Source organism: Podarcis gaigeae (genome assembly GCF_964106915.1).
Source record: "Podarcis gaigeae genome assembly, chromosome: 7".
NCBI lineage: Eukaryota > Metazoa > Chordata > Lepidosauria > Squamata > Lacertidae > Podarcis > Podarcis gaigeae.
The window spans coordinates 50219463-50240708 of NC_139683.1; the positions used below are offsets into that span (position 1 = coordinate 50219463).

At 38.5% G+C, this 21246-nt stretch overlaps 1 protein-coding gene across 7 annotated transcripts in view; it reads left to right on the forward strand.

Moving 5' to 3' along the window:
- CEP192 (centrosomal protein 192) overlaps positions 1-21246 on the forward strand; it is a 47463-nt gene that overhangs the window by 1245 nt on the left and 24972 nt on the right. For 3 of the 7 annotated variants that reach the window (XM_083746826.1, XM_083746825.1, XM_083746828.1), the window contains exons 2-21: positions 563-752; positions 1706-1819; positions 3372-3523; positions 4254-4306; positions 4780-4909; positions 5175-5326; positions 5974-6117; positions 6287-6422; positions 6732-6799; positions 7518-7737; positions 8167-8298; positions 9428-9492; positions 9579-9776; positions 10230-10350; positions 11662-11756; positions 12628-13267; positions 14104-14334; positions 16312-16459; positions 18209-18377; positions 20195-21005. In XM_083746826.1, the coding sequence (XP_083602952.1) occupies positions 586-752; positions 1706-1819; positions 3372-3523; positions 4254-4306; positions 4780-4909; positions 5175-5326; positions 5974-6117; positions 6287-6422; positions 6732-6799; positions 7518-7737; positions 8167-8298; positions 9428-9492; positions 9579-9776; positions 10230-10350; positions 11662-11756; positions 12628-13267; positions 14104-14334; positions 16312-16459; positions 18209-18377; positions 20195-21005 (3946 nt within the window). In that variant the 5' untranslated portion in view covers positions 563-585. The remainder of the gene's footprint in view (positions 1-562; positions 753-1705; positions 1820-3371; positions 3524-4253; positions 4307-4779; positions 4910-5174; positions 5327-5973; positions 6118-6286; positions 6423-6731; positions 6800-7517; positions 7738-8166; positions 8299-9427; positions 9493-9578; positions 9777-10229; positions 10351-11661; positions 11757-12627; positions 13268-14103; positions 14335-16311; positions 16460-18208; positions 18378-20194; positions 21006-21246) is intronic. The other 4 variants (XM_083746829.1, XM_083746830.1, XM_083746827.1 and 1 more) reach the window with 4 other exon arrangements.

The window sequence follows — 21246 nt, forward strand, 5'->3', positions numbered from 1 at the left end:
ACCTGCACTGTGTGTAGTCAGCAATCTAATGATCTGTGTTCCTGAAAAGAATTTATTTTGTTAAATGATTGACAACCTGCATGTGTGTTTTGGTGCTTTGTATAACTTGATTTTGAAAATAAAAATACAGTAAAAGTTGCGTTTTGCAATTGTGATTGATGTAACTCTAATCTTGGACTGCTCTGGCATTTTGCTTTCAAAGAGCTTGTACCTGTTCCAGTCCTTCAAATGTGTGTTCCTTTTACGTTTGGAATTTCTTGAGCGTATTGTGAAAGAATTTACTCAGTGTCTGTCTTTGTGGAAGATCTAGGGATTCTGTGCTACGCTTGTGTTGGCAGTCATAGCAAAGTCAAACAACTGCACAGCTTTTCAGTTTTGTTTCTCAGTTATTGAGCTCCTGTAGCAATTTAGGAGCTTGATGACAGGTCAAACAGTCTCTGACTGTACACTTGCCATCTAGGAAACAAAGACTAGACAATGTGATTTAAAAGTACTGATAAAATAGAACATTTCTTGAATATTATCTTGCTGCTTATGTGTCACCTCTCTCTCTTACCCTTAGGGCAGCTATGAGAAGACAGTATAATGGAAGACTTCAAATGTATTGCAGATGAGACGTTTCCAAGTGTTTTGCTCAACTCTGTAACAGGCTGCACCAGTGACATTTTTGACAATATCACAATTTCATCAACTCTTGGTATACCAGTTGCTGCTTCAACTGAAGCCAGACGGAAAACTGGCTCTCATGATGGGTAAGACATTTGTTAGTTCATGACTAGAAATTCGTAGGTGAGTGTAGGGAAGAATGAATTGACTGAAGGATTGCTCCTGGTAGGTAATTTCTAAATCTGAAACTGTTTCCAGGCATGGCTTTCTACTTCCATCAGTGTATGATTCATGATAAAAATAGAATCTAGATAATTGGAAATCTTACATAAAATTTGTTGAAACGGAATTCAGCAAGCTCATGATTATGTGCTGAACTGTCAGACATTGTGTAGTAACTTGGAGGCAAGTAAAGCAGGTACCGGCAAGGGGCTGTTTGAAGACTACCTCTCCTCCCAAGTGGTGAGATCTGGAGCAGGTCCCAGACATAATAACATATTATCTCGGTCACCCTCTTGTGTGTAGAGGTGAATACCTGAATCCCTAGATATTAAAGCCATTTTTGCTAGTAACTGTAATATACAGGGTTGAGTAACAGTAGCTGCTCTTGAGGCAGTTAGCTGGAGGCTACTAGTAACTGCTGCTGACCACTGCTTTATGGGGAAGAAGACTCCAGTACCCTTTTCCAGGTGGAGTTGTGAAGCAGCTTGGGGGCTGCTGGCTTAGCACTATGAAGACTTGTAGTAGATCCTAGCAATGGCCATTGACATCAGCAGTATCATTTAGTGAGCCACCTCATAAGCTGCTATTATTAGGCAAGATGCTGAAAGCTGAAGACCATGGTGGGGGGGGAGGGGAAGCAAATATGTTCCTTTTTCAAAAGAAGAAGAAGAAGAGTGCTCTGACTATGAGACACTAAGGATTGGAGTACCTTCCTCATTTGATTTTACCTTGGATTGCTACAGGAGACAAATTTATCATGTGGCTAATGTGAGGAGGTAGTGCCACTTCATAAGACATTCCTGATCACTGAAATGGTCTTCTAAACAACAGAGCTGAGAACTTGCAAAATAATGGTTTTGTTTTCTCTGTATTGCAGACAATATGATGAAGTATCTTACATGGACAATAGATTCCCTGCTCCATTAGCATCTTCCTATAGTGGTGAATCTGATTCTGATCCAAGAAAGAATCTTAACTTTCAGGATACTGTGTAAGAAGTAGATTACATAATTTAATGTTATATCTTGTGTTGGATCCAAAGATACATTTCTGTTCACAGAAGACTCCCTCCTGCTTATAGATTAGAACTTTTTGATTCAACTTAAAAATAACTTTCAAGAGATATTCTCTGACAAATAGGCTTCATGAATGCCTGATTTAAATGTTGCTGCATGTCTTAACACTATTAAGAGCAGATATGGGGGTGTAATTTCATTTTATATCTTTTGGAAACTTTTCTGTTTCCAAGTTCCTCTTCTTCCAGCCTTCAGCTAATTAAAGAACCTGTAGTCTTTTAAACTCTGTTTTTCATTGTTTTGTTTGTTATTTGTTATGTATTTTTGTGTTTTTATACTGTAAGCTGCCCTGTGATCCTCAGATGAAAAGCAGTATATAAATTTAATAATAATAATAAAAATAGTATAGTCCCCTGAATGTTGGACTTAAGCTTAAGATTCCTGACTGTTGGTCATGCTGATGAGAGTTGCAGTCCAACGTCTGAAGGTCCAGAGGTTCATTCCTGTTCTAGGCTGCTAAGACCATGAAATATACTCCTTATGTTTTAAATCCTAAAATGTATGTTAAGATTAACCTACGGATAGTAATGAAAGCCCAACTCGGTTGTTCCTTAGACTAATTTCTGTGGCATGTGGAGTTGTCTCACAAGAGAACCTGTGGTCAGATTGTATCTAGCAAACTCGGCCACTTATGACTCTAGAAGCAAATCTTATGTACTCCCTATTAAGTTCTATCTTTTGCTTGCATGGTGTATATCATTTTTTCCAAAATAATGACCTGTTCAGGGAACATAAGTTTCTTGTTAAAAATGTTTAGGTAGATGCTGCTAATAAACCTAGCCTGGGTGTGGTTGTTTTTTTTTAAGTCTTGAAGTAGGTAACTACTTCCTGGCTTAGCTTGTTAAAAAGTACCTGTAAGATCCTAATACATTTTTCAGATTTTAGGCTTAGTTAACTTTTTCATTTAAGTTAGTCTAATATTGATATTACCAGTTGAGAAGCACTAGAAAATCTTTATATGTTGCTGGAAAGCTAAACTCGCCTCCCACCTCAGAATGATCCTGGGAAATAAAACTTTATTCAAACATACCTACTACGTTGGAGCTAGAAGGAAAACACATGAGAATAGGTTTATGGAAAGATGTACTTCATTTGTAAAATTTTGGAACAACAAGCTATAGGCTAATATGCAAACTTAACTATAAAAATATTTATAGGTGTTAAACACAAATTAAATTTGAGTTGGAAACTTCTTATAAAGAATTGACAGTGACTGTATATGTTTTATAAACATGCCTTTTATTATATTATATTATTAAATAAAATGCAGCAGGTTGCAGCTTCCTGCCTACAATATCCAGGCTGTGATCCAATGTACAAGCTACCACTAGGGAAATTATTCTGGAATATATAGCTTAGTGCGGTTCAGCTAAACAATGCAGGTGGAGCTGTCTGACATTAAGTATATAAAACTACTACTAAGCAGTTGCAAAATTAAGATTAAAACCTTCATTTTAACTTTCTCAGGGAATGCTGTAATAAAGCTGCAGACAATCAGTTGGAGTCAAGCCAGCAAGAATCTAATGTTTTGCAGCAAAAACATCAGCATTTTTCTAATGAAAGCTCTGGGAACCAGTGGCATTCGTTGCATGAGAGGCTTTCACTTCAACACTTGGAAGGTAGGCACTACAGACACTGTATTCTACAATTAAGCATTCTACAATGTATTCTGAAGTTCTGCTAAGTGTGGTATCCTCATTTGTGATACCTCAAGTGTAATATAGCTTTCCCTCTAATAGTCACCTGAGTTTATCAGTTTGGAAATGAACTGGAGGTACCAAAAATAAGGTAGTAGCTGGCATCTACATAATTTGGCTGGCTGACTTGGTGGGAATAGACTTGGATGATGGGGGAGAATGGAGTAGAGCAGGAGTGGGGAACTGTTGATCTACAGACCTAATTAGGCCTGCCAGACAATTTTATTTCTTTACTTTTATTTCATAAAATTTATACACCACTTGATTGTAAAAAACCTCAAAATGGTTTAAAGTAATTTTGGGCAAACCAAACCCACATTTCTCTGCACCTGAGCTCATATGTGAATGTACTTGAAGGGTGCATTTAATTAAAAAATAATATTCTTGAATGATTCCATACTTAATTAGTTTACATTTGCTAAAGGTTCTTGATAGTATCCAATTTTTATGCACAGTGCTAAGTGGGAGACAGTGACCCCCCCAAAAAAAATAAACTTGTGATATTTGCAGAGCAAGAGCATTTGCATAAAATTTGCAAGCAATATAATCCATGTACCACTGTGGTTAAGAAATTCCTGGCAAATTCTTTGCTCTGCCTTTGTAAAGAGGACTGCTAATGCAGTCGAAAAAAACTTTTTTTTTTTACTTTCAGATTTGACAGCTAGAATATTTGCTTCATTTGAAAAAGACAATGAAGACTACAAGGTAACTTTTCTGCAGTATGATCAATGTAGACTTTACAAAGAACTAATGTACTTTTTTCTAGCAAAAAGTCTTAAGTAGATAATGTCTTCTGAAGCATCACTCTCCACATGCTTGGCCACACTCTCAAAGAATCCAAAGCGGTACCGAGGCAGGCTTTATCTTTGCAGAAGCCATGCTATTCTTTCATCAGCAAGACTTCTTCTCTTTTATATTTTAACATTTTATCTTTAAAGCTTTCCACCAATTTAACTGGAACAAACATTAAGTTAACTTGTTTGTAATTTCTTGAATCCCTTCTATTTTTTTAAACCTATGCGACTTAAACGTGGGATAATATAACATCATGTTCTGCTTTCCTTGGGGGCATTTGATGAACACTAGAGACTTTGATTGATCCAACCAGTAAAAAGTGAAGTTATGGAGGAGACTCAACAATAAGTACTTCAAATTCCTGTATTAACTTTGGTTTGTAGGCTGTTTCATTAGAACATGGTCAGAAGAGGATAACAAATGAAATAGACAACAAGGCTAGGATCGACTTTTCCAGATTTATAGAAAATGAACAACCACTGAGCTTTGCAAGCTTAGAAGGACATTCTACAGGTATTGCTTTAAAATTTGAATTGTTTGGTATACTTCCAGTTTATTTTTGCTAAGGATGGCTCCACACTGCCAACAGCAAGCCAGATTATTTGTGCACTGGTGTTTCATGCGATGCATATGCTTCCTGCAGTGAACATGTGAAGTGCAGATGATATACAAATGTCCTTAAAACACCTGTGTGCATATATCTGGGGAACTGTGGAAGAATGCACGTGGTTCATACTTAATATCTGAACTAATGGCAAGCCGCTTTTTGCTGAATTAGAATATGAAATTGGAGATGAAGAGTTCTGTGATGGCCAACTGGAGACCTATTTTGAGCAGCTGGTACTACCAGAAATGCAGATGGAAGATGTTGAAGAACATGAATTTGGAGAACATGTTAAAGCCATGGAACTGCCTTCAAATAGGAAAACTGTAAGTGAAAATTCAGTTATTCTAGTATTGGGGGTTTGTAGGCACACTATGACATTGTTCAGTCTGCATGAACAATTTTGTAAAAGGTGGTTGGGGGGTAGATAATGTTGGTAACTTAAGGGAGCTAAAATGAGGCACAGTTCACTTGCCCCAAAGCTGCATCTCCTGCAGAGGATCCTAATAGCAATAATGGCCCATTTCCCTTTTCTTTCCTCACCTTCTAAGCAAGAGCTACAAAAGAATACAGAATGAGCAATAGATGGAGATAAGGCAGCACACAGAGACTAGACATTCTCCCTAATGTTGTGTACTTGTGCTCGTACGCCCTTGTTGGTTGGTGAAAAGAAATGGTTCTGTTCAGATTTTCTGGGATCCTTCATAAGCACTACACTTGCGGTGCAAGTGGATCATGCTCTAACAAAATACATAAATAATCTTCTGCCATTGCTCAGGAGTTCTTGGGTACTTGAGCTTCACCTGCTCTGAGCGTGATGAGTAGCTAGCCAACCTCCCAATTTTGAAGCTGTAGCGGTGAGCAGGCCTATCCTGACACATTGTATGATGTTCCTTGCAAAGCCACAGGCCTTCCCAACTCTAGAGCACATTGAAGGCATTTTGGCTGAAAACTAACACTTAAAATTCTTCAGGAAAAGTTCCAGATACCTAACGTTTGCCAGGCAGCAAGAACTGATTCTCCTGTTGCAAGCGACGAAGAACTGTATGATTTTAAGGAAGCTGGGCAGAATGAGAAAGACGAGCAATTTATGTTGCCCATGACAGCAAGGCAAGAGGTGCGTCATAATTAAGCTTGGCTAAATTTCTAGAGAAGACACAAACCTTTAACCAATATAGTTTGGGGGTTGCTGAACATGGGTTGCTTATACTCGAATACATTTTAAGAATTTCCCCCCCTTTAAATTGCAATGCATTTGCTTATCTTTTCTTTTTTATTTGCAACAGGTAGAATGCAGTAAACCTAGTCTAAACTCCGGACACAGTGATAGTTCTGAAAAGTTTCCTGCTGAAATGGTATTTTACACATCTGAAGTATGCAGTAGAACAACAGATTATCAACACGCTTCTTCAGATGCCCTAGGTAGCAGCTCTGTTATTGATGGTGACATTTTAATGTACTGAATATGCATATCAGTTTGGTACAGCTTAGTTTATTCTGTGTCTCCTTAAAAGGCACAATGTTGTCATGACAAATTTTAAGCATCTTTTAAAAACTGCATATTGAGTAAAAATGAATATAATGAGGCAAATACGGTATAGTAATGAAGCCCAAAGTACTGTGGGAATAACATGTTGATGCCAAGATGTGTTACCTATTAAATGGTTTTTTCTATTACAACATTTCTTTCATTTCCTTTAAAATCAATGCTAAATAACTGTATCACTGCAGGTTGTCATGACTGTAGTGAGGAAGATGGAATATCTGTAAAGACGAAAACAGTCAGCAGCAGCAGAAATGTAAGTAGAGGACTGAAAATCAGAATCCATGTATTCTGGCTCAAGATACTGAGTTTGACCTAATGTTGGGTATCTCCTAGAGTAGACCCATTGAAATAAATAATCTTAAGTAACTTGTTCATGGGTCTACTCTGAGTATGAGTTGGATATCACCAGTTTCTTTTAACAGGGGATCATCTCTTTTTTAAATAAATCAGACTTCTTTTTGAGCAAGTGTTGGGGATACTTTTTGTTTCTGTTTTTTAAGGAAAACATTCTGAGTAGTCTGAATTTCCAAAGCTTCTCAAGAGTTTATGAATCAATCACACATGCAAATCCCTATTATTTTTTTCCAACCAGTAGTCATCTGTCTCATGCCAAGACCTTGAGTAGGCAACATTAACTTGTTCCTTTTGTCCCTTCCTCCTCTCCCCATCACCACAATGAGCACTATAGTTAACAGTACCTAGCTGATGATCCTATATGCAAGCTGGAGGGAGCTTTCCCGGTAAAATTGCCCAAATGGCATACACTACTTAACCGCAATAAACACTTTAAATTGCTTGCTAAAACCATACTCAATGAAAGTCCTTGAGCAATTATAGAAAACCTTACTACATGAGGTTATTTAAAATCGGTCTGAGAAAGTATCTCTTAATTGACATTAAAAAGAAAATGAACATTTTTGTCCAGTTAATAAAGTAACTCTCTCTCTCTTTCCTTTTGCTTTTTATAAAAGGATGCCACAAACGTAACCAACTGTGAATTAAAGCTAGATTCTCTCTACTTTAAATGCATTGCTGACAGTAATGCTGCTTCTGAGATATGGCACACAGAACAGCAAACCCAATTTCCTGATCTGTCGCAGCTTGCTAATGAAAATTATGTTCCTCTGGCTGATGCATACCTGTCGCCAAGTGCTTACAAAGGTTCAGAGCAATATGAATGTACAGCAGAAGGTTAGTTAAATGCTAGCTCCTGTGTGCTTTCAGCTTCTAGATTGATTTTGAGATGTTGCTGAGTTGGTGGGTGGCTGCTGTGAATGCTTTTGTGTTATGCCTGATGTAAACAGCACATGGCCTTATACTGATGAAATACTGTAGCTTACTTGAAAAATGAGAGTGGAACAAAAGTAGCTTTTGAATCTCCCGGTTCAGTTTTGATTTAACCACTAAGTTAAAGCATGCATGTATTGCTTATTGTTGTTGTTTTGTTAAATCAACTCATTGTTAGCTTTCCTTTTCTTCCCCCAATTGTCAAAGTCTAGGTAGTAACATCCTTTGGATAGGAACCTTATTTGTGCTATATTGTAATGTACTCATTCATGTACATGTGTGTCATGACTGAAAGTGGAGGAAGCTAAAGACAATATGTGATTCCTTTTTTAGAGGACCCACCACATGATGTTGTGTATCAAAATGAAGATGGTAGATGGGTGACAGATCTTGCTTACTACACGTCATTTAATAAAGAAGAAGTATCCAATTTCTCAAACTTAAGTGGAGACTTCGTAGCTGGATGTAAGCCTTACTGTACCTTTAAATCTTTGGAAATGTCTTGGTTGCATTTCACTTCCTAATCTTAAAAGAACAGACACCTACATTTACAAAATATGTCAGTATCAGAAGGAGTTTTGTCGGAGCTCTCTTGATTTCTCGAGATTATTTTTTTTACTTCGGTTTTAAATTACCCCTTTCCACAAAGAAAAGTAGGAAACAAAAGTAGGCCTTGCAAAGCTTTCCTTTGACCTGGCTTGAGTAAGTTTGTACCACAAGATTAATTATATGTTAGGATATGGGTCACCAAGATTCTCCACATATTTGTAGGTAATGTAATGCAGATGCCAATTGGATGACAGTGAAACAAAAATACTTCTTTGGGTAACTGAAACTTCAGTGTTAAAGCAATTGACAATGAATAGCATAAGTAACCTGACTTCTTTAAACTTAGGATATTAGTTGTGATAGACTTCAATTGTAGTATTACTTACAAAACTGCTGAAATTAAATAATGGTAGAGGAAAAGGGCTGGCATGGCTTTCCTAGCTGATAGCTCTGCTCCTTACAAAGACAGCAGTACAGAATACCAGGGCTTCAGATGATACAAAAGCTTGTTTTTATTCAAAGTGGTTCTCCTTGAATGGTAAATATCTGTCTTTTCTTACAGTTGGTATTACCATAGTATCAAAAAACCACACAAAACTTTTAAATTTTATTTATTTATTTATTCGGATTTATATACTGGTGACATTTTTAGGAAAAAATCTCTTTAAGTAGCTACAAGCATCATGAAATTACAAATAGAAATCAGAAAATAATAACTAATTCATTTTTAAAAATCCATCAATTAAAAACATCACAGCCAGTAGCTGAACAGAATAACTACCTTAAACATCTCAAGAAGCCTGAGTAAGCAGATATGCTTTTAGCCGACTTAAAACATTCAGCTGATGGAGCTAAACAAATTGCATATTAACATTACATGACCTTACAGGAAACTAAGCTCAGTACATAAAATATGCCTAATTTTTAATGTAATTTTTACTTCACGATCACTTTACCTTTCACTCATTCATCCATTCTGCCTAGGGAATGTGGGATATGCTAAGAGGTTAATCGTTTCCCTTTCTTCCTCTTACTCTTTGAAAAGCTGAAGCAATTGCTGTGATTGACCAAGATCAAGAAGAATTTGAAAGGGAACACAGATTTATTCAGGTAGGAAACATCGTAAAGAGGCTATTCTGATCCTTTTGTCTATAGGTAATGATAATTCTTGACGTTTTTGTTTGCTACATTTTCAGGAAGAGAAAATGGAACTGCAAAATACCTCTGGATTAGAGGACTCTTCATGGAAATGTGTTAATAACGGCAACCCACTAAGAGGTTCACAAACTGACTTTAGCAAAGATGCTAGTTTCCTACGGCTCTCTCTAGGAGAGTTCTTTGGTCAGAGGTCTGAGGCTCTTGGTTGTCTCGGAGGAGGAGGTGATGTGAAACGGGTACGTAGCTGTCTTGTCCACATACTTTTACCACTATATGTACATACTTGGTTTTTGACAAGATTCCTCTCAGACTACAAAATAGAAATAAGTAAATGAGCAGGCTCATAGCTGAGTAATAGAGCATATGCTTTGCATACAGAAAATGCAGGTTTAGTGCCTTCCAAATTCATTAAAATATCTCTGATAGAAGGACTGAAAGAGATATATGCCTGAGACCCCGGAGAACTACTGCATTTTATGTAGCCCATTACTGACTTGTCCATGAGGTAGTCTCATGTGCCTGTAAACACCTGTTGAGTTATTTTCTACAATGGACTGTGAAACACAGGGCAGAGAAGCAAATTTTTGAAGGCAGGTTTGACATCTTCCAGATCTAGACGCTGTGTTGGCCAGCTTCTATTACTACATGTTTCTCAAAGCATTTATCACGAACGTTATTTCCTCTTACAGCCATCTTTTGGTTATCACATTACTTCACCGGAAAAGAGACAACCTCTTCCTTTGTGGAGGCAATCTGATGTATCTAGAACAAACTCTGATGAACAGAATACTAAGACATCTACTCTTCAAGGTAATTTCTTGTAAACCTAATAATTTCTCGTAAACCTAAGAATTCTGTGCAAGTAGCTGTTTATCAGGCGAAGCCAACCTAGTGGCCTCCAAAGATTGTGAACTACAGTTCTCATACTTTCCACCAGCATGGCTAATGGACTGTTCACAACACCTGAAGGGCATCACGCTGGCCATGCATGATGTTAGCCAATTGTTCACTTCATTTCCAAAATCTGCTTATGTATTGGGCCGAGTCTGATAACACTATATAGCATACAGTTGCAGACTATGCTGCTAGCCTGCCAAGAGAGTTTAAGTAAGGGCAAGAAATTGGGGTCTGTGTTTTATATTGAGCATATTCCAGAATGGCATTAGAGGACTGCTCTGCCCCCTGGCAACTATGCTGCAGGGTTTCATGCTGTTTCATATTAATGTAAGGAGCAGCTCATATTTTTCATGCAGAGGGCAGGATTGACTCATGGCCAACCCCTCCAGGGGCAACATGTCAAAGTGAGTATTGCTGAAGTCTGAAAGTGAGGATAGCTAATTTTAAATTTCTTTTTTTAAAAAAAAAGAAGACACAGAGGTATTGCAAAAAGCTTTTCGTATCGTAACACTGGGGGTGCATAGGAACTTTTAAAAGTCATTTTGGGCTGTGTGTCAAAAACCGTGTTGGGGCTATATGCAGGCCAAGAGTTTTTTAACAGATTTTAAAATTTTTGTTTTAGTGCTTTATTATGTGTGGTATTTAATGGTACAGATATGTAAATTACCCTGGAATCTTTTCATGAAGGATGGCTTAGAAATCATATGTTTCCTTATGCAGCTTAGTATTATCCTCACACACTGTGCTTGGTATGAAAATAAGCAGTTAGAGTCCAGATAGAATTAAATTGCTTTCACATAGGATTTTCGTTATTCCAAATAGATCTTAGATGTGTGCTTAATTACATTTGTGTGGTGTTTACACTTAAAATGGCCATGTTCAGACAATCATTCCTAGTGTCGTAAAACACATTTCTCTCCCCTTTTCACATTGGCCAATGACTTGGATCTCCTGCCTTGCATTAATCCAGAATTCCCCATTGCATCCAAGCCAGGGAACTCTACATTAATGTGAGTTAACAAATCAGGTTAATAGAAGTATCTGTGCCAAAGCAAGGATACAACAGAAAGAGGAGGAACAGCAGCATGAAAACATGGATAATGATCTGAATATGGCTAGGCGCAACATTAACCTTTGCAATTTGTTCTTTGCAATATACATTTCTTTTATTGGCTTATTGTAAGCAGTATTCTGGCGAACACAAGCTAACTTTTCTTGTCTTAGGGGATGTAGAAGAAAGCATTAAGGAAGACTCGCACTTTGCATCTGCTACATTTACCCTTTGTGAAGTGAGTGCAAAAGACAGAGAGGGAGGAAGGGTAAGTATTTAGATATCAAAAGCAAAATAGTTATCTGTTAAAAAGTATTTCATTTCTTATAAGAATTCTGAAACAAATATTTCAGTGTGTCTAACATACTGTATTTTTCCATGTATAAGATGCCCCCATGTGTAAGACGACCCCTATTTTTTTTAACCAGAAATTAAGTTGTTTAGCTTTTTTGGGGGTGGGGGAGGTCACTTCCACCAATTGCTCACTCGCCTGCCTGCCACTGCCGATTGCTTGCCACAGCCATTGCTAATTACACACCACGCCCCAGCCACCAATTGTCTGCCCGCTTGCTGCCACCGACAGCCCACCCACCCACCTATTTGCCACAGCCGCCAATCACCAGCAGGCCTTGCCACAGCCACCAATCACCCGCCCAATCGCTGCTGCCAATCTCCTGCTTGCTGCTGCCATTAATCACATGTCCCCCCTCTACATTCACTATCTGTGTATAAGACGACACCCAATTTTTGCCTTTTTTTTTTTAAGCAAAAAGCATTGTCTTATACATGGAAAAATATGGTACAGTTAAACCTGAAGCTGGAAGTTAAAACACTGTCTCACGAGTGGAAAACCTGGTCGATTTTTCTGAATAAATTGTCTGAGTAGCAGAACTACTACTGGATCAGACCAAAGGTCTGTCTAGTCCCACATTCTATTCTCAGTAGCCAGCCAAAATGACATTGGGAAGGCCACAAGCAGGACATGAGCGCGATGAGCCAGTTCCTGTTTAAAATGCTCAATAACTGGCATTCAGAACTATACTGCCTCTGATATTGGAGGCAATATAACCATTATGACACAAGTTCAGCTTTGCTACAAGATGTTAAAAATGTCAACTTTTCATTTTTCCAACTTCTAGGAGAAATGTGAAGACAGAAAAGTTGAACGTAAGCAGCATGAGCCATCTATATTAAGTATAAGCACAATTGCATCTGCTATTGCAAATGCTTCTGTTAGTACTGATCCAGCACAACTTGCTGCTTTGATGACGAAAGCCTCAAATAAAAATAGAGAAGTAACAAGCTTCCCTGGAGGTGTCAAACCGACAGACTTTTCTGCCGCAAGTCAGTCATATGTCAACAATGTAGAAAATAGCACATTTGACATAGAGAAATATCTCAGAAAAACTGATGAAGTTGAGAATGACGGTGAACCCGAAAGCATAATTAAAGATGTAGCAACTGCCAGGGACTTGCATACAGTTTTGTACAAACAGGAATCTGAAATGCCTTCTCCAAGAGACTTGTCCAAAAGTAATTTGTCTATCAGGCATGGAGAAGAGAAGCTTAATCTAAGCATAATACATGAGGAAAACAGTTACAGAGACTCATCTTGTAAAACAAGTTTTGAGAAACAGGAAATGGAATGTTTAAAAGCAGCATCTAACATAGGTGAAGACTTTCTTCCAAAAAACCTGACTACTTCTGTACCAGATTCAGAAAAGAGACCATCAGAAACTACTACCATATCTTTGGATGATAGTGGAAAAGCACTTCCCAGTAAGTCTTTAACATGTCTTCTAAACTGTTTGGTAGCTGTGCAATTTTAAAAAGAACATTTACAACTGACATTCACAAAATGGCAATTATTTCAATGCAGCTTAATGAAAACTTTGGGTCAGTATGGCTTGTAATGAGAGAAATGCTCTTTTGCAGTGGAATAGATCTTTTGACCACACACATAACCCTTTGCGCCGCTCTTCACGTGGGCCTGCAAACAATCCAGGAAATCTGCACTGTGGTTTCTTATTTTTGTTTGCGTTGGGCAGCTGTGCTTAATAATTTCAGAACAAATCAGGATACAAATCCAACTTCCAGCCATGCCATAATACCCTGGTGTGTTTGAAAGCTGCTAACCATAATTTTCCAGTTTAGATGAAATGCAAACTCTAATTAATGGAAGAGTTTGTGGTTGGTTGGTTGGTTGGTTGGTTGGTTGGTTTGCTGGCTTGCATGAAGGTACTGCATGTGCAGCCAGAAAGCTCACATATCAGCTTTTGATGCCCATATATGTTTATCTAAATTATTTCTTTTGTATACAACAAGGTTCCCAAATTCTGGTCTGTGAGCTGCATTCAGGTGGTCTACAGTTCAATATAAGCAATTAAACATGCAATAAGAATACAATTAACATTCATACAGCTTCTATCACAGTGTGTTGTAAATGCTACAATAGGCAGAAAAATAATTATGTGGTCTGCCAAGATCATAAGTAATTTCCATTGGTCTGTGTGGGAGGAAGTTTGGAATGCATTTATAAGAGTGGAAAACCCTACATCTCTGGTGTAAAGTCAAAAATATATAATTGGATTGTGAACACTTTTTTCTTTATCCAGCTTACTCTGAATCAGAAGGAAGAGCCAGCAAGAACACTCTGCCCCTCAGTTTAAAATCTGTTCCAATATTGCTTTCCCCTCTTCCTGTACACCCTAATAAGGAAAAAACCACATCCAATATTAAATACCAAGAGAAACAAGATGAGAAGATAATGGAAGAGAATGCTGCCTGCAACAATGAAAAATGTATAGCTTTTGAAAATATAGCTGCTGATAACCAGAAAGATGTTGGTGAGTAGAGTATAGGTATATTGATTTCTGCCGAAGCCTGCTTTGAAAGTAAGCTGAAATAGTTTGTTATTTATAGGTTTATAAAGTTTATTCTTCATTCCTGTGCTTGATAACTGCTCTCATCTACTTCTGGAGGCTGTTTCTTGGCCTCCATTGGAAGAGAGCTGCTTTCCTCTGAGGCATGGTTGCTTTTACAGAACATTATTTCTTCCTTAGTTTTAGTTTAGTTAGGTGGGCTTGGTTTTGGGCTTCTGGGCAGAGAACCCTAGTCTTCAGAACAAGGCAAGAAGAGGTATGTCTCCAAATTGTTCGCAGGAATCTAGGTCATTTGTTCGTTTTCTAGGCCTGAAACCAGGTACTAAGTGCACCCAGTTGGCATTATTTGGATTTCTGAAATGATCTCACTTACTCTAACAGACCAGGACCTAGTTCAACATTATGTTGGCTTGCCCCAAAATTTCGTTAAGATCTATACCCCCTGGATTTAAATGTAATTGTAAAGGACAAAAGGAGCACACTTCTCTCCATCAGCTCTTACATTGCTTGATAGCAAGATTTGAAACCATAATTTTTCCCCAATTTATTGTAGTGTTTGCATGTGATTTTCAGCAGAAGCAATTTCAATCTGGACTAAAATGTGGCAAAATACAGGTGTCTTAAGCATCTTACTGAGTCGCTCTCTAACATGTTCAAGCTCTGCAGAAATCTCACCCAAATGTTCACTGGCCCTTATTACCTGGAGTTGCAGCCACTCTGAAAGTGGGAGTACTAGCCTCATGGGTATTCTGTGTGACTTTATTCTTTTCACCTAGTTCTCATAACTTGTGGCTCATGGAGCATCAATCTAATAGTGGTCATGCAGTAAAGTGGCCATGGTAGCCTTTGGTGCATAGCTGTTTTCAAGCAGCCATAGATTGATTCACACAGAATATTTTGTCCCTCTGAGTAAGACTTTCTTAAGTATTGTGGTTAAAAACGTGTTCTTTTGATAACTAAGTCTAAGCAGAAGGGTATCAGCGTGACTAGCTTCAGGGCTAGACCTTCCATTTATAAACATTCTCATTTCCTGCAGATTTAATTGAATTGGGTTGTCCAGAATCTGGTAAGGGTATTTTGGGCATGGCCAGAAAACTCTACCAATTTCCCCTGGGATAAGGAAGTGATTGTTTCAGACAAAGGGGGACAGATTTTGAGCTGGCGACAACTTGGTTTGTTAGTAGCCAAGACACCTCTTCTATGTATTTCTCACGTTTGCCATTGTTTTGAAAGCAATGCCTGGAAAGAATCCAAGTGATTTTGGTTGCCACATTCTATAATTTATATAATAATAATAATTTATTATTTATACCCCACCCATCTGGCTGCGTCTCCCCAGCCTCTCTGGGCGGCTGCCAATCAAGTATTAAAAACAATACAGCATTGAATATTAAAAACTTCCCTAAACAGGGCTAATAATAATAATTTCTTATTTATTCTATATAAATAATTTATTATTTATATAATTTATTATTTATTATACATTCTGCCCTTTCTACTGGCACTTGAAAGGAGGCAAGCTTCAGCAACTGCTTCACTGTTGAAGAAATGCCCATCTGAAGAATTTGAGCACAACTGCTAAATATATCTTTATAGGATGTCATCTCATGACAAACATGGGACGTAAACTGCCATATTTCTTTCTGATCATTAAGAGGTTGGCATCTGGGCTGACACCTGCATTTTATGTATAGTAAAAAGGTGGGGCTGTGCACAGTCAGAATGCTACATCTCAAGGATATCCTTCTATCATATACTTCACTGTTTTATCATTTTTATGTCTAGGTATTTCATAGCTAAATACGAAATCCCTAAACATAGGCCTTGCAAATTTCTGTTGAGAAGTATTGCCTCCTGAGGTGGATAGTCACTGATAATCTGAAGTCATTCTTTCCATGGCTAGGAGGATTAATTTCAACATCTCTTTTTTAAAATATTCAGGTAATGCTGTTGTATTAACAGAACAGACACCTACAACTCCTATGCCTTGTATACAGATTTCAGATGATGAACAATACAGTTTCAGACCTTCAACGTCTCCACTTACTCATTCATCTCCAAATGAAGCTTCTGGAACTGCTCTTTTAGGGTAACTATTCTGTGGGAACATGAAAAACCCAAATGTGGGTGGGAGTTAGTAGTTGAATATGATTAGATGGGTAGATTGCATGGTCTGAGCCATACAATCCATTATTGCCTACTGTATTGGTACAGCTCCCTCAGGTCTTCCCCATCATCTGACAGCCCTTTTTAAAATGAGATTCCTGGGATTTCCTTTGTGCAAAGCATGCACTCTGTCTTTGAGAGATAATCTCTCAGTTGAATACACACATTAACTAATCATTGGCAAATATTACTTTTGACCTCTGTACACGAGGCCCTAATTTTTAAACACTCTTCAATCAATATAAACCTTTTCAAGACAATTGTCATAATATAAAATGGCAGTCAATTTTACATATTAAATGTGAACTAGAAATGAGGATACTGCTGCTGCTTAGCATTCTTGCCAAGTGAACAATACTGCAGTATTCAGTGTCAAATCAAAGAGCCAGCATCATTAATTTATTCTTATAAATTATGTGACTCGCTCAAGTAGTAAGGATACACCAGAAATTAATGTAGCTTCCTGTTAGCTACTCAGCTACATTCAGGCTTTCGTTGCTGGAATTCAAACCCTACAGAACCTGGCACCAGGATCCAAACTGATCTTTAAGATCTTCCACAGAGACACTGCTGGCCGATCCACAACCACACAGTTGTCACTTTGTGACATCACCAAGAAGGCCTGCTTCCTGCATTGTCACCCATCCTCTTGGGTAATGCCTCTTAAAACATACTTTTTCCCAAGCTTTCCTAGACTCTGGGTCTTAATTTTTAATTATCTGTTTAGTACGCTGCTCAATGTTACCTGTGGTGCATCACTTTGTGTTATTGTTTCTCTTCACTTTTAGGAATTTTGTTAAATGTTATTCTCAATATTCCATTATCTATGTAAACTGCTTATTTTTATTAAGCGGTATATATTTGTTTATGAAATACTGTGGTGATACAGGGAAAACGAAAGGCAAGCCTCATGGAGATGTGATGCTACACAAACAAATTAACCACGGTGCTCCTAAATCCAAGTTCACCGACTGTTGAACAAGTAGCCAACATGGTGCCCTCCAGATATTTTTAGACTACATTTCCATTAGCTTAAGCCAGCACTGAACAGTGTCATGGATGATGGGAATGTTAGTCTTACCAGCATCAGGAGGCGAGGCTACCCCCGAACTATGTTTTTTGAGATTTAGCATGGTCAGACATGACACTGAAGGACAGCTAAGGTGATAAAGTGGGGAGGCAGAGCAATTGGATAATAAAAGAAAGGTGAAAAAGCATGAGTGTTCAATCACTTGATTATTAAGTCAAGGCTGTGTCAGGGTCTATACTGTGTCTGTTACTGGCTTGTGGAGTGAAATGAGCAAAAGCAAACTCAAAAGCTGCATCTAGCCTCTTACTAGATCATGTAGTTTTAGCAGTTACTATGTCATTTTGCTTCATGCAACTGAGATCTAGAAACACTTTTTAAAGTATTGGCTCAGATATGGCCTCTGTTAAATGCTAGTAGCACTAAGCTGGTAGCAGCCATGGGTCTGCTAGGTCACACTAAGACCAGAAGGTGGGAGGTGGAACATTGGAAACACAGTGCTGGTCTGGTGGCAACACTACTCTTACCATGGAAACAGATGAGGGGCAAATCACATTACTGATGGAGTAAAAAGCCGGATATTAAATGGTTATGTAGGCAGTTTGTATGTGGGTACATTTTTTAAAGGCATTCTTTGTGTTTTAGAGCTGATGCTGACTGTCCTGATACAACATCAAATTCTAAGGAATCATCTTGTAATGATAGCTTACCTCAGGTGCTGTATACTGATCATAGCTTGGGACGATTGACCTTTGTCTCTGCCACTGAAAAAACACTTCAGAATCTAACTCTATCTAGTCCAGAGAGATGTCAGGTAAGTAACTTGTTAGATGCAAAATATTTTTATATGCCAAGTTTCAAGTTGTAGTATGATCTTAGGTACATTTATGAAGAACTATCTCCCCAGAAGTATAAAATATTAGTCAAGGATCAGTGTAGTACAGTGGACGGTGTACTAGATTTTGACTTGTATTGCCCAAGCTGAAATTGTTACACTTTAGCCAGGACTCTGACTTACTCTGTACAACTCTGTACGAACTTAATTTGTTCTGGAGGTCCGTTCTTAAGCTGAAACCGCTCTTACCCTGAGGTTCTCTTTTGCTAATGTTTCTTGTCCCCTTAAGTACAGTGGGACATATATACAAGGGATTGGATGAGTAAGGAGAACTAATTTAATGTTCTGGTCAAAATGCACTGTAAGTGGTAGAGTTAACCTCCTCCACTGCCACATTGTAAACTTAACCATGTTCATGAATCTGCTGCTCTGGAATTCAGATCAGTGATATGAAAAACAAAATGGCAAAATCATAGCAAATATTCTTAGGACACTTGCGAACACGAGCTAACATGAATTAATAACACAGTGGACTATGAAAACTCATTTGTGCAGTGCCACAGGAGAGGAGAACCTCTGGCCTGTGGACCAAACTTGACCTGCCAGGCCTCCCCATGTGGCATGCCAGAATATTTTTCCCAAAGGTATGCCCACCTGCCCCATAACTGGCATAGTCTGTGATGTCAGGTGTGGGGCAGGTGTAGACAAGCATGGAGGAAGCAGGATTAATCCTCCACGCATTAGCTCTAATCCTAATTTAGGCATTCCAGCAAGTTCCCACAGGGAATTGTCTAGTACATCCCAAACCTCTAGAAAGTAGGGTTGAACACTGATACACAAGGAGTTGTGTCCTGCTTGGGCTGTATTTCCCACGTCCATGGACCAATTTGGCAGGTGGGTGGGACAAGCCACCTGCCAGACACCTGACATCATTATGACATCAGGTGAGTGACAGGTAGGTGGCCCCACCTATCAAAGTTGATCTGTGGGGAGTGGAAGAAGATAAAGATCTGCTCTGCTGGGTCAAAAATGTTTCCCATCCCTGCCTTGCCTCATGCCAACTACTATGCTGTACCAGCAGGGCTAGTACTGGTGACACGGCAAATATTGCACCTAACCTTTAGTTCCACATACACACTTGCTCACTTAATACACCTTGATACTTCTTAAGAATTACTTTTTGCTTCATTCCTGGGGAAGCAGCCGCCTGGAAGCATCATGAGATTGCTGACTTTATATGAAAAGCTTGCAGTAAATACTCACCTTGTACCAGCGTTGTGTGGCTTTTAAAAATTAGCTATGATGAATTTATTCAACATAGTCGTCTGTTTCACACATCACGTTAAGCCCATGCTGTGGTGTGCTGATGAATGCTGCTCAAACTGCACCTGCCTGGAGACAAACCACACATTGAGCCTTGCACACCATGCTAAGCTTTCACTGTGGCTTTACCTTTGGCTCAGGAAATGGAGGAGCAGAGTAGGTGCAATTTGAGGAGCACGCTGTTCATTCACAGTGAGCCATAGTTTGTTTCTAACTGTGGTTTAGTATAACATGCGAACAGGGCCAGTAAGTATTGTTTCTGCATTTAAAAGCCTTGTTTTTTTCCATTGAAGAGGATAATCAGTTTAGGCTATAATATTAATTTATTTTGTGAATTAATTGTGGTGTTTTGTCTACTTGGTAGGCAAGTATAGTAGGCTCACTTTCTGTGTGTAGAGGCTTTTAATATGTACTAATCATAAGCTTATTACAAATTTTAAATGCTAATCAAAATTTTAATATCTTCTATTCAGAATAATCGTGCTAGTGGCTGGGGCACAACAATCGTTTGGACCAGCCCAACTTCAGCATTGGAAGAAGAAACTAAAAAAAACATTGATTTGCAAAATAACAAACATCCATCACTAAGCAGTGCAAGCACTAGTGCGAGAAACCATAATAAGAAGAGAGAAATAAACAAACCTGCAGATGCTTCCAGCCTACCAGAGCACCAGAAATCAACTGGAGAGCAACCATCAAAGAGCAAAGATCAGTCTGCACAGAAATGTTCAAATAGTAATGAACTGGGAAATGTTGAAGTACCGGTAACAGAGCATGGGTATACAACCACAGCACATGGACCAGGCTTAGACTCTCAAAAAGATGTGCCTGCTCATGATGGTTTAGGTGACTGTATTTCATTAAGTCAAAATAGAGTAAACTTTAAATCACATGTTCCTGCTTCAGAAATTCCAGCCATATCTTCTCAAGTTCCAACACTGCTAACAGGATGTTCCCTTAGAACAACACCATTTGCCCAACAATATCTGAGAAGCTTGCCATCTCAAACAAATATGGCTCTGCCTCAGTATCAAGTTGGATGTCCTCCAGTTTTTGGTGTTCCACCAGGACTGATTTATTCTACCATCCCCGTGGGTCATGTTCCAAGCTCACTCACTGCTGGAATGACACCAGGTTCAGAAGTTGGATCTGGAATGTTGGGTGCAGCTCCACAGTGCAACTTCATATCCAGCCAGAATGTCTTTAGTAACACTCCACATACAGTACAAGTAGCTGATGCTGGTGGACCTAGACAGCTGGAGGAATCTGTGCCATTTGGACTTGGTAAGTTATTTGTTTCTCTTCCAGCAACCTTATCTAATTCCTTTGTGGTCAGGAAGACATTTACTCGGACTCTTGGTCATTCTTTTATATATTTAATTTTTAAATGAGCATCATTTGCCATCTTTATTTGTTCATTATATGTAAAGCAGCCAGTGAACAATTTTTTCTCCTGCTCCCTTTGTCTGCTCCAAGAGGTTGATGAACCCTCCAGAGCAGATTTGAAGGGAGAAATCCTGTTGCA